At 38.9% G+C, this 14,137-nt stretch overlaps 1 protein-coding gene across 4 annotated transcripts in view; it reads right to left on the reverse strand.

The window, feature by feature from the left end:
- The window catches only part of NFATC1 (nuclear factor of activated T cells 1), a 143,940-nt gene that overhangs the window by 42,778 nt on the left and 87,025 nt on the right, over positions 1–14,137 (reverse strand). For all 4 annotated transcript variants that reach the window (XM_087961445.1, XM_026669931.2, XM_026669933.2 and 1 more), the window contains exons 7-8: positions 11,509–11,564; positions 9,700–9,832 (exon numbers count right to left, since the gene is read on the reverse strand). In XM_087961445.1, the coding sequence (XP_087817571.1) occupies positions 9,700–9,832; positions 11,509–11,564 (189 nt within the window). The remainder of the gene's footprint in view (positions 1–9,699; positions 9,833–11,508; positions 11,565–14,137) is intronic.

The raw sequence follows: 14,137 nt of genomic DNA on the forward strand, positions 1-14,137 counted from the left end.
CCATAAGGGCCCTTTTTTGAATTGTCCTGTGAGATGGGGCAGAGCAGGAAATTTCCTGGGGGTGATGATAGAAATTCTAGTTGTAACCCTGACCTTACTGTATTGAGTACCCAGGCGTCCGTCATTGACTCCTCCCCTTTTGGATGAGAAGAAGGTCAAATGACCTCTGATGGGAAGAACGAGGGATTATTTAGAGCGATGGAATGAGCGACCCCTTCCCCCACAAAAGGGCCGTTTACCCGCAGTTTGTTGTTGTCTTCCCGGTATGTCAGGGCGTTGCTCTTGGCGCTGGGAATACGCTCTCTGCAGCCTGGAGAAGTGAGAAGTAATTTTGGGCCTAAATGGAGGAGGCAGGTAAGGGGCAGGATGGAAGTCTGCCCTCCAGCCTGGCGAGGAAGGAACTTTTCCTTTGACCCTCGTTTTGACAATGAATGGATCAAGAGCATCATTGAACAACTTTTCACTGGTGCTGGGGCCCGAAGCCAGCTTCCACTTGCGCTGAGGCTTTGCTGCCAAATTCATAACCATAGCAGTCTCCTCCCTGCCACAGACGAAGCCATGGCCCTGGAGGAGAATTGGTGGAAGTTAGGGTGATGTCCCCATGAATTCCGCTGATGCTACAATCTTATTGAAATCTTGATGCAATCTCAAGTCTGATGGAGATATGCGGCCTTGTAGCTGGTGCAGCCAGCGGATAGAGGACCTGTGAAAAACGATGCAACAGTCAAGGCCCGGAGAGCCGAAGCAGAGGCCTGATGGTTACATTTTAATGTCTGCTTGGCACGTTTGTTCTCTGCCTAAAGTACATCCTTGGGTCAGTTGGAGAGTCTACAGAGGGAACAGTAAGAGCGGCAGCGAGGGAAGGGCCCACATTGTAGAACTGCCTGTCATATGAAGATGGGTAGGGGCCTGCGGCAGGAGAGGTGAATTAATTCTGATCAGATCCAGAAAAACTGGGTGATGGAAGGATCTTTGAGTGGACTATGTTTTTGGAAAAGAGGGAATCTCTGGACCCCGACTGTACCAGCTGAGGTTCGTGGGCAGCCTCCTCTGGGGACACTGGGCAGTAACCAGTGCCTTGTGGAGGAAAGGCTTGAATAAAGCCGGTTTGTAGGCTGATGGGGGTTGATCAGGTAACAGATCTTCCTCTTCCTCAGAGAGGTTGGGGTCCCAGATTTCTCCCTCTTCCCATTCAGAAGCAGGAGAGTGGCTATGTTCCGATGGTTCTGTGTAGACTCCCTGCTCTAGCGCCCCCCCCCATTCTGATTGAGCAGAAGAGTCCTTGGGCTTCTGTGGGTGAAACAGTCCCCTCTGGGGGATCTGGCTTGTAGTAGGCCAGCAAAAGGGGGGGGGGGTGGGCCCTGTTTGAGGGTCGAAAAATTCATAGCAGCCCTTCTGCTAGGCCCTGTCTGATGGCAATGGAGACTACATCTTGGATGTAGTTGGGTCTGCCACCAAATGATGGATCTGAGGGACGAAGGCCTGCAGCGGGGGAGAAGAAATCCTCGAGTTTAGGTCGAGAACACCTTGGGCCATGGAGGGCCAAGCTGAAGAGAGGTCCCAAGAGGCCTGTTTAAAAATTGGTGCCTGATCTGCTTAACAACTGGAGGATTGGCTGGCTGGGAAGCCTGTTGTAGTTGACCCCTCATTTGCTCAAATAGTTTTGTTGAACTGCCTTTCTAAGGCTGCATGCCTTCATTTCTCTGCCTTTAATTCGGCCTGGGATGTTTTCTTAGGGCCCAAAGCTTTGGCCCTAATCTTGGCCGCTACCTCCCTTTGAACAGACTGGAAACGTTGTCTCCTTCTTTCTTTTGCCAGCTTGGGGGCCTTGAGAGATCAGGCCTGAAGGCTCTGTGTGGGCCTTGTCTTGATCCATAATATGCATAAACAGACACAAAGGTGCTGGAAGCGATCCTCACTATGTGTTGTCTATGAAGTAGCCTGAATAGGAGCTTATGAATAGTAGAAGCTGGCCTTTGGGGGATGATGCCACCTAAAACGGCCGCTCGCTACTTTCTTTAGAAGAAGCAGCTTTCAAAATGGCCACTCACCACGTGCGGTTGAAGAAGAAGCCTCCAAATTGGCTGCTCGGAAGAACTACAGGATATGCAGGGGTTAAATCGCTCCTTAGGCTGTAAACAGCCTTGAATGGTGAAATCGGCAATAAAGTGAAAATTTAGGATCAGCTGAGAGGCGCTGCCGAAATCGCTGAGGGAAGACTGTGGGGGAGGATCAAAGGTTACTCCCTATTTACAGTCTCCCTCTGTTGAAGAAAATGTTGAATCCTCATTGCAGGAGAGTGGATGCCAATGATGAAGATAGCTTTCGCTTTTGCTAACTAAACTGCTTTCAGAGACACCAGCTTATAGTCATCGAAAGAAGCTGAGTCAAAGCTGGGGGGAAACTCCCACAGGCAGTCCTTTTTATACAAGACAGACCCAGCTTGATGATGTCATCAGGAGGAGTCTAACCCATCCTGGACTCTTGCAGCAGGATTTAGGAGAATATTTTTCCAGTTTCAGTCATTAATCCAGACTCTGCAGAATAATGTATTGCATTTCCTAACAGTAACAAAATGATAGCCATTTTGGGGGTGGGTTAATTCACATAATTCCAGAAAGATTTTATTTAAAAAATGCCAAGAACAGCAAATTACTAATCAGAAGCCTCTTTTTCTCATATAGGAAAATATATTTATGTATTGACTTTTAAAAAACTTTGATATTATAAAAAAGACAATCACTTATTCACAAAGGTACCAATAATGTTATATTCACAATCAAGCATTTTAATTTGACTACAGTAAGTTACTTCACATCTCCTTATAGCAGTTTTTCCCAATCAAAGTATCCTCGAGATATGCAGACTTCAACTTACAGAAATCTCAACGCTGGCTACGCTGCTTGAAATACTTTGGGAAGTACAAGAAATCTACTTATGCCCAGACCTATCTAAGTTGGAAATCCTATCATCCCAATTACATAAAGAAAAATATTACCTACACTTTGGCTCTCAAGATTCAATGAATCTACAACAAAGAGTAATGTAGAAAAAGAACCAATAAAAATACCTTTAGCATAGAGCATCTGCTGCATGTATTATTGCAAAATTTATCACACAACCATAACCAAAACATTCATTTTTAAAATCTGTCAACAACAACAACAAAAAAATCTCCTGTTCATATCACCTGGCAATCACTGAAAAATCTCCTGTTCATATCACCTGGCAATCAGCAAAAGTGAATCATTTTTAGTCAAATCTAATTGAAAGCAATCTATAAATTTTTGCGTAATGTTCTGCCAACCCTTACATCTGTGCAGATTACCAGTGACAGTAGTACTTAAACTATCTTAAATTATAATTGTATGGCCTGTGCTTAAAGCCTGCTACCTTCCAAAGAAGTGCAATTGGCAGAACTTATTACATCAAATAAAAATCCCCTGCATAATTTACATGCCAGAAATGTCATCTTCCATATGTAGAATATACACAAACAGACTACAGACCCATTTTAGGAGCCATACATCTGCAATCTTCATTTAAGAAAAAAATGAAAAAGTCAATCGCAAATCATTTCTGTTCAGGTAATCATAGGCATTCTGAATTGTTGATCCTGACACTTGTGATACTATCTGATTTTAAAACACTATAACACATAAAAATATCTCAATACCACATGGTCTCAAGCATCTGGTCAATACTTAATAAACTTCATCTAAAACAGGGATGTCGAAGCATGGCAACTTGAGCACCTGTGGACTTTAATTGGCTGGAGAATTCTGGGAGTTGAAGTCCATAAGTCTTAAATAAGAGGCAACTTTCTGGTTTTTCTTTGAAGGTGTTTCACTTCTCATCCAAGCAGCTTCTTTAGCTCTGGCTGGATGGCAGGGAATGGAAGGATTTATACTCCTTTCAGACAACTGGTTATTTGCATTCTTTTAGTGAGTTGTTAAGGCCACCTGGAGATTGATCTCTGTCATCAGGGTCACCTGAGTGGTGCAAATGGGTGTGGAGGCTTCTTAGAACTGTTGAAAGGATTGTGTTGTAGACTGGAGATAGATGATGTCGTATCCCTCCCCCCTCTGTTGAGAGAGGGCTGTTCAATTTTGACATAGGTAGCCTCTGAACCCCTTCTTTCAAACCAATGGTCCTCTCTGCCCAAAATGTAGACTTTGCTGTCTTCAAAGAGTGTCCTTTATTTTTTTAAATGCAGATGAACTGCTGAATCTAGTCCTGATAGTTTGTTCTATGTGGTACCATGCGTTTATGAAGTGGTTGTTTTGTTTCCCCAATGTACAGATCTGTACATGGCTCACTACATTGTACTGCTTATACCACATTGCTCAGTTTGTGTCTGGATGCCTCACATCCTTATCGTCTTTACAATTTTTGTAACATTATTCTCCTGTCGTCTGATAGCAAATTCTGCTGACCCATAAATTTTAAAGAATTTGTTCAACTTTGCATGAATATTTTAAGTTAAATCTCACCAGGAGGTTAGGTAATATTAAAAATGGAGATGGTTATTACAACAAAGTGAGTAAAGCAGATTCATTATTTTTCTCTAATTCAGCTTAACCAACCCTTACACTTCCAGATATGCTTTGTCTACATCTCACTGTAGTTCCCACATGGGAATTATGTGAAGTACAATCCAGTGGAAGTAACAGTTGGAAAGGCTGCCCTACTTTAGGCTAACTAAAATGTGCTGGTGTAGAAAATGAAATATAGTGGGTGGAGGCAGGATGCGAAAAAGTCTCTTAAATGTCATCACTAGAGAACTATCACTGCAAATAGTCAAAGAGATAATTATAGTTACAAAACAGGAAGTCAAGCCCAATGCTGACAAAATTGACTTCTGATCACTATTTTCAGAAGTATCCTCAGAATCATGAGGATTTTCTTACTACAATGCAGAAAGTTACCACTAAAAATTGAAAGCGTTATAAATGAGATTCCATTTTAGTTTTGCATGCCCACACATGCTAAATGTAGTTGAAATTTAAGTTTCACAAAGGATGACATGCCAAATGACACCATTATTTAAGCTTTTGGAGAGGGATTGTTATTAGCTGAAGTTCAAATTTATGGTGCATATCACTTTATATTTTTTAAGAGCGGGAAAACTCAGTGGGAAATTAGCAACAAAATGCTAAATCTGAACAATTTTTCAGTTCTTCACTTTTAAACTGAAATCAGTGACAACAGGCTGTATCAGGCCATGGAATAGAAACAAGTAGGTGCTGTTTCCTTCTTCATCTCCTCTGAAATAATATATCATCATGCAGAACAGGGGCACTCAATGGTTGAAATACAGTTCAATCATGATTGTAGAGAATGACCTACTGGTGTTACCATCTCTTTGATTCAGCCACTATCCTCCACTCCCTTTTGTACCTACAGTAGAGGTAACTGAGTCTTTGGGAATAGTATTATAACAAAAATAATAAACAAACCTGGGACTTATTCTCAATATTATGACTAAATGGTTCTTTGCCAAAAGGCAATTGGACTTTGTTTTTCTTTGAAAACATTTTGCTTTTCATCCAATAATCTTTTTCAGTTCTGACTGAAATTGGAGGATGGAAGAACTGAAGTCAGAGCTGAAGAACTTTCTTGGATGAGAAGCAAAATGTCTTCAAGGAGAAACAAAATCCAGTTGTCTTTTGAAAAAGCACCTTTGGGACAACCATCACTTGGATGACAGAGAATCTCCATCGACATTATGATTACATGGGATTATATGGAGAAAAGTAAGTAGGAACAAAGCAGGTGAGAAAATTACACACACACACACACACACACAGAGCAAGGGAAATTTTTCTAGTTGTGTCTATTTACTGGCATTCACATAATCACATTTTGTATATAAAATATATGATTAGTTGAGGTTGCCTAAATTCAAGTAACATAGATTGTACCTCAAAAATTTAGATGGGCAGCTTCTTGTTTTGTTTTTAACATGACTTTTGCTAATCTCCAAGAGGTCTTTGAGGTTTTAACTGTAATAATTGTAACTTTGTTCTTTAGTAGAAAACTGTTATAACATTTGCTGTATCTTGGGTCAATTGCTTTGATGCTTCATGTGTCACTTCATGAATTTTTATAACCTTCACTTCATTGAGGTGGTCTGGTGGCTAATAGTATACTGCTGGCAAGACCAGAATATCAAATGGTAGAATGAGACTCTCAGTATTTAGCAAAAATGGATACTGACAGACAAAATTACAAACAACTGAAAAAGAAAGTATTGTTATCTGGAAAATATATATTTGGCACTCTTCTCACTGTCAATCATGTGGCTGGCACAGGGTTTAAAGCAGAATGAGTGGTTTTACTTGGCCTTAAATATGAGTTTTAAAACAGATGTTGGTTGCAAAAGACATTTTAAAAATCAGGAACCAACCTACCTTCATATTCGTGAAATTTTAGAAGTGAATGATCTAGTGTGACTCATTATTATAGTAGCAATTTCTATCAAAATGACTGGCATTAAAACCAAGCATTAAGAAGGGATACTGTTGCCTGTTCTTCTACGCTGTCTGGAGAAAATAACTTTGTAGTTCTACTCTTCAGCTCTTCATCCAGGTCTACAGATGTGGGACTGAATCGACTCTTTGTCATATTGAAATCAATGTCAGCAGAGTATAATGGCAAGGAGATGCTTCTGCTATATACAATAACAATACTATTACCATAATGATGAAGGGAGAAACCCCCCCCCCCCACTTGGCTTCCCAAGTATAAATCAGCTTTGCTAAACTATCTCTCTAGAAGTATGGTATAAACTCTCAGAATTCCTCACCACTCTGGCCAACAATCATCCCAACAAGAAATTCTCTGATAAAGAAGTCCAGCAGCACATCTGGAAGGGACTATATTTGTGGTTTAGGCACAGATTAATGGAAAGGAGTGATCTGAATTATATGGGTAGACAGTGAAGGAAGAAATCATACTGTTCCTCCCGAAAACAGAGATATTGAGTGGAAAAAGATATTTTGACGAGGTCCCACTCGCCATGGGGTCCCCAACCCTGGGTTACGGCTCACTACTAGGCTGCAGCCTGTTTCAAACTTTGTGGATGAGAAGTGAAACATTTTCAAAGAAAAAGCCAGGAAGTCCAGTTGCCTCTTGAAAAAGCACCTTTGGGACAACCATGACTGAGATGACTGAGAATCTCTGTAGACATTGGGCAGCTTACAATTACTTATAGCAGTAACTTTCACTAAAGCAGCTTTCTTCTGTCCTATTGATATGTACACTAGTTTATTTAATTTGCTTTTATATAGTAAACTCTTGGATTTATTCAAATAGTCGGGATATTGAGTATCCATTAAAGCACAACATCCAAATAAGTTTTCATGCATATGCATTTTATATAGTTCATGCATGTGTGAAACTGCAAATGAGGTTGTGATTTGATTTGATTTAATTTATTCAATTTAGGATTCACCTGGATTCTGAGAGGTGGTATAATAAAACCAAACAGAATACAAAATACACATAATACAATAAGATTACAAACAAGTAAGAGAATAAAGAACATTTATACGTATCCAGAAGCACAGGAACCCAATCAGAGCCTTTTTAAAAAATTGGCTCATGGGTGCTCAAAGATCCAGATGCCCGCTGGATGGAAGCAACAACGTATCGAAAACTCTAATTCTTTGTTACCATCTAGTGTTTATATGAAGTTTTGTAGACCTGATTCTGACAGACTTGGTACCATATTTCCACAATGATAAACTGGTGCAGCAAACTACAAAGGTTTTTTATTTGCAGAATTAAAAGAATAAAGAAAACCTAATATACTGAGAACAAAACTCAGTACAAACAACATGTGGGATATGCAAGAACCACTAAACTATTCCTAAGCCTCAAAAATAGTAATTGTTCCACTGTAACGATTCAGCCAGAATTTGTGGAGCTGGATCAACGGTATGGTAATTCTTTGGCTAGTACTGTATAATAAACTTTATACTGCATTCTGAATTTTTGCACACATTTGTACATGTACATAAAGAAAACTGTATTTATGTTTATATATCACAATGTATTATTTATGTTTATATATCACAATGTATTATTTATGTTTATATATCACAATGTATTTGGGGGCATTAAGACTTATTACTGGGAAATCTGTCCTCAAAGCAAGAGGACCTGACTATTTCATTACATTCTTTTGCTCCCATCAATGAGCTAAGTTTTTGTGTAGGAAAAGATTATATATAAATGATTTCCAAAAGGTAAAGTTATGTATAGTTTTTATACTTACTGTTGGTCAAATTTTGCTAATATAACTAATTCCTCTCTCACACACAAATGTAAGTATAAAATTCCTGAGAAAATAATAGAAATTTTATTTTTTTTATTTATTGAATTTCTATGCTGCCGATCTTACTGATATGTGAAAATTACTCAAGTACTTCTTTCTAATATCAGCTCTTATAATGCAGCTTTTCAAAGGTACACATGCCAAACATATGTTCTTTTCCAAAACAGTACAAATATTCTATTTCTGTGTACTATTTTTCCGAACTGTGTTCTTTTTTCAATTCTCTTCCTTGCAAACAAGTGAGAGTTTTTCAAAGGTTTTATTCAATGCTATAGTCCTTGGAATGATAGAAGCTTATCTGACAAATCTCATAAAACTGTTATCTTAAAAATGCACAAAAGGTTTTTTAATGGCTTAAGTCAGAACAAAAACAACTGTGCTGCACAAATCACCATGAGTGAGATTCTGTTTAAAATATTGGTGCCTACGTCCCTGAGACAGTGGATTCTGAGTTGTTGCCTAAATAGTTGACAACTTGGTTTGTGGGATAATGACTTAGAATAGTTTTTATTGTAACCAATCATTGAACTCTGGGGACATTTACTTTTATGGGTTCTGCAGCTTTGGGGGAAGGTTGAACTGAACTCTTAGACCAGGATCAGTAACCAGCAGCTTATGGGCTGCATACAGCTTCAACTTGAAGTTTGTCTAATTCCTAAATATACTTTAGTTGACTTCTTTTCTCCTTAGGGTGGTGCTAACAATACTTCCTGCCAATAACTAATAGAGAGAATTACAGGGCAGCATGTTCATATAACTAATCTTTTTTTCTCTCTGCCAACATGATTGATTAATGTCTGTTTTTTTAAGCAGTATGTTTTCTGTATATTTTCAAGTCCCCAAAGTTCCAACCTTCAAGATTATTAGTCACAGAATAGCAATAGCACTTAGATTTATATACCATTTCATAGTGCTTTACAGCCCTCTCTAAGTGGTTTACAGAGTCAGCATATTTTCCCCAACAATCTGGGTCCTCATTTTTATCGATCTTGGAAAGATGGAAGGCTGAATCAACCCTGAGCCACTCAGATTCTAACTCCTGGAATGAGCAGTGAGCCAGCCTGCAGTACTGCATTGGAGTATTATCAGAATCTTATTTAATGAGACTGACAAATGTTGGATGTTAGTAGATGTATCCATCTTCAAGGAGATACATTATACTCTTACATTATCCAAGGCTATTCCACAATTTGTACAGAAAGACACTTTTCTTGATTCTACAATGCCACTGAATGTTTGGTTTTTATCTTCAATTTTAAACTTCGCTGCATGTTTTAAAATAAAATACACAACATTTATTTCATGCCACTTAAAATTTATTTATTTCATGCCACTTAAAATTAGAAATAAATTGTTACCATTAGCAGGAAGATAGGTGAAAAGTTGATACTGGCTTCTCTTTCTCTTTCCATTGCAGACATAGAAATTGACTTGGACAGGACTTGTAATTCTCTGATTGCGGAATGGTGGAATCTCAGCAACTAATAAAGTCTAAAAAGAGGATAAAAGTATGTTAACAGTGAATCACAGTTAAAGAACATTTGAATCACAAGGGGAAAAAAAACAAATACCCTGGCAGGCACTGAAAAAGGTAAATGACCTGCTTTAAGAACACCGGAACATAAGATTAGCCCTGTAATCATTATCATTAACATTTCTTGAGAGCATATCCTCCTAAGAAAACTCCTATCATGCAGCTACTTTACTGCCGAGACAGGCTAAAGTTTGATCAAATAATCCAACAAGAAAGATCTTCCATGGGAAAAACAAGAAGACCCTTTGCAGACATTAAATTGGGTTGGAAACCTGTTGAGTTCCTACTCAATATAGGACCCAACCTCCCATCAGACTGAGGACTCTGGAATTCCATAGCCATACTTATATGGCTGCCAAGGTGCAATTTTCAGTTCTTCTGTAACTATCTCCTTTCTTTTTTCTTATACTTTTTTTCATAGGTCTTGTAATCCTCATAGAATTCGTGCAGAAAAGCAAAGAAGGTGAACACGGTCCGTAAAGGCTTTCTCCTTTATGAGAATTATGAGCCCTATTGTAGGCAGGGCCCTTGGGAATACAACTCTAGAGTTGTGATTGCAACTTCTGCACTACTCCTCAGTACTGAAATGGTGCTTCTCTCGTTTTTGCTTGATGCTCCAGAACCAGATACCTTTGGGGTCCCTCTTTCACCCACCCATCTTCTTCCCTGTATCATGCCATCTATCTTAATGTGGCAGAACCTCGATACACCTGGCTACTCTGGTGGTGGCAGTTCTGGTGCTTTATTGCATGTAATAGTCTTTTTAAAAGATGGAGGTGAGTTTAATGTCAACCCATTTAACTGCCAAAGAATGCCAGGCATGCTGGTTTCTCCACTGCCTCCTTCCTCTGCAGGTCCAGAGAAGAGGGGAGGATCACTGCAGAGCTGTAGGAAATAGTAGGCTGTGAGAGCAGTATTTCTTTAAAATCCCTTTTCAAGAACAGAAGCATATCAACAGAATGGTGTGGAGGAGCTCTTAGCTTAGCATTTAGATTTTCATAATGGATACAAGAAAACTTGCACCTAGTATTTGAAAGCATGTCAGCTCCATCCATTTCAGAAGTTAGTGGGTTCATAGACTGTCCTCCATACATTTATCTAGTGTCCTTTTTAAGCCATCCAAATTAACTATTCCAACCATGATAGTCCTATTCGCAATGGTCTTTGCTCTATTTAAAAACTTGGCTGTTTCCAGAACCAGGTTAGGGTGGGTGACGGATCCCATATATATGTTCTGTTGCTTTTTCCTGAGTTTTGATTTTTAAATTTTTGTTGTTGTACCTTAATAGCTGCATTTGCAAGTTACTGAGAATCAGAACAGATTAGGGAGACATCTACATTTCATAAATGAACAAATGATTACCATGCCTTTTACACTTATACCTTACATTTAGCTTTATTATTAGAAAAATGTAATTAAATGAGCCAAAGACTTATGATTAAAAACATTATTTAAATGAGAGGGAGCTGTTTGAATTGAAATAGGCATTTTTAAAAGCCCAACTTCATCTTGACATTTACGTAGGGTTTACGTATAATTAATACGATGATAAAATAAAGTGAAGAAAAGGCACAGATAAGCACGTCCAGAGAAGCAGCACCGTATTTTTCAAAAGGCAAAAGAGGCACTTACTGGCTTACACAACTCTTTGTCAGTTTTGGCTTCCATTTCCCACACATGATGACCATCTAAAGATAAGGACATGAAAGATCCAAATTAATGTGCTTAGTGCTTTATAACTCACACAAATAGGAGGGAGGGCTTCCCTTTTAAAATATCTTTATTATGCAGACATGATATTCAAGATGAGTTCAGTTTTGTAGTGAATAAAGAAATAAACACTTCTATTTAAGGACATTTGAGGAAGGGAAGGGAAGGATTTATCCACTGATTCTGCTTCCACAACCAAAGACCTTGTCCAGTCCCCTTTGTTTTTGTCTAATTGGGCAGAGTTGCCTAATTCATGAAAACCTTCTTTAAAAAGAAGTAAGGTCTCTTCCCACTTGTGATAAACTCACTGCAAAGTAATTATCACCTGCTAGCTTTTAATTTTTTTAAAAAATGTGTCTTTTATAAAATATAACATAATGTGGTTGTATGTTTGATTTTATCTATTCCTTCATATCAGAGTTCAATTGTAGCTTATATTGTGTCTAATAGAAAGTTTTTTTTTTTTTACAGAATGTAGAGCAGGGGTCTCCAAACTTGGCAACTGTAAGACTGGTAGACTTCAATGCCCAGAATTCCACAGCCAGCATGGCTATCTGAAGAATTCTGGGAATTGAAATCCGCAAGTCTTAAAGTTGCCAAGTTTGGAGAGCATAGAAAAGTATAGAAAAGATAATAGGCAAGTTATTGAGTAGGTGACATGAAGTGTCTGTGTTGGCCTTACATTAGGGCTGTCAAACTCCCGGCTGGAGAGCATCATGCGCTGACCACGCCTAGTTTAACAAAGGGAGAAAAAAGTCCCGATACATCATGTGATGCCGCCATGACAACGTGAGTTTGACACCCCTGCCTTACATGAACCCTCCACTGATTATGTAACTGTCAGCATTCCAGCAAACCTCCATTCCAATCAATAACTCTGAGACAGACATATCTCAAAGGTATCTTTATTTGGATAGTAAACTGGCACATCTGTGGAATCCCGAATCTGAAAGTTTTCAGGCTTCCTTGCAATATTCAAAACTACAAATTCATCCCCCCTTGGCCATCATCACATCAACATGGCCCAATCACGATCTGTCCTAAAGTAGGATTCTTATTACATTCTGTGCCATACTCAATGACCTTGAACTAACAAAAGAATTTTATTTTGTCTATTTAGAGCTACTCAGTTGAATCCCCCCTCCCACTTTCTCAGGCTTGTGGCAGCGTGGGAGCATCAAATCTCAATATGGCTTCCAAAGCTGACTGTAATGTCAGAAGGTCCACATGAAAGATATGCTTGGGCTAATGTTGATGAAAGTTTGATTAAGGCCAATTGTGCTAGAGATTTGACCAGTGAAAAGCGTAATGTGTTCTCGGGCTTTTGATATTAATAGAATGCCTTGGAAAGGCTAACTGGGTCTAATGAGGAGCAGAAGTATATTCCAACCATGCCCTTTTCTGGCTCAAGGCTTAATTCTTAATTCTTTCTTTCATTATATTGTGGTAACATTGTGGATTCAAGCTAGGAGAAGCCCAGGTCAAATGCCTATCCAGCCATAAAGATTATAGGATAACTGTGGCCAATCATAATTGCACATCTTAATTGATTTCTCCAGGTTATGATGATTAAAAATGGGAAAAACATTTTCTGTCCCAAAGTCCCATCAGTAAGGCTGAATGAAAATACTCTGGGTAGAATAATCTAAATTGATATCCATTTGTCTTTCTGTCACTTATATAAATGAGCAACAGAACTTTTAAGCTTTGGTATATTTAATCCATTCAGAAAAGAGGAATTGCTCTGTTCTGTTTTCTAGTTTTCAAGCTGGTAAAGCATATATGGGTGTTCAGGAAAGTACATTTTAAGAATAACATAAGTTTTTTTTAAAAAAGTCCAAAAGTAGGAATGATACTAAGTGTGCTTGGCAATCTGAAAGAAGCAAGCGTTACTGCTGCTGTATTACGAAATTCCCCTGAGAATCTCCAGACTTTCTCTATTACAGAAAAGGAGGGGGAAATAAATTACTTAATAAGAATAAATTTCATTTAACAAAAGCAGAGTAAATCAGTTATGGTGCTTTGAGTCAGTTGGTGCCTATATGGACAGTTCCATGCAGTTTCTTGGCAAAGTTTCTGAAGTGGTTTGCCAGTACTTTCTGGGACTAGGAAACAATGGCTGGCCAGAAATCATCCAGCTGTTTTTCATGCCTAAGGAGGATTAAAACTCACTATCTCCCATTCCTAATCCAGGGCCTTTAACTGAAAAATTGAGGGGAGGGGATGAGAGGGTAAGGGAGGAGAGGAGAGGGGGGAGCAGAGGGGAAAGGAGAGTTGAGTAGAGAGGAGAGGAGAATGGAGGGAAGGGGAGGAGAGGAGGGTGGAGAGGAGAGGAAAGGAAAGGAAAAGAAAGGAAAATAAGACAATTCCTCATGTTACGTCTGGTGAACCAGAAGGGAAATCTCTACACCCACAGACTGGGATCTACTCCAAAAGAGAAATCCTAGAGCATTACACCAACATCATTACAGTAAACATATTTTGTAAGTATATATGGATCAACCTATTTATTTTTAAGAAAAGATACAGGAATGGATGAAATAATTTTTAG

This window comes from Notechis scutatus, chromosome 3 (assembly GCF_049901735.1).
Source record: "Notechis scutatus isolate UNSWTSFEM ecotype Mainland chromosome 3, rNotScu1.2, whole genome shotgun sequence".
NCBI classification, from domain to species: Eukaryota; Metazoa; Chordata; class Lepidosauria; order Squamata; family Elapidae; genus Notechis; species Notechis scutatus.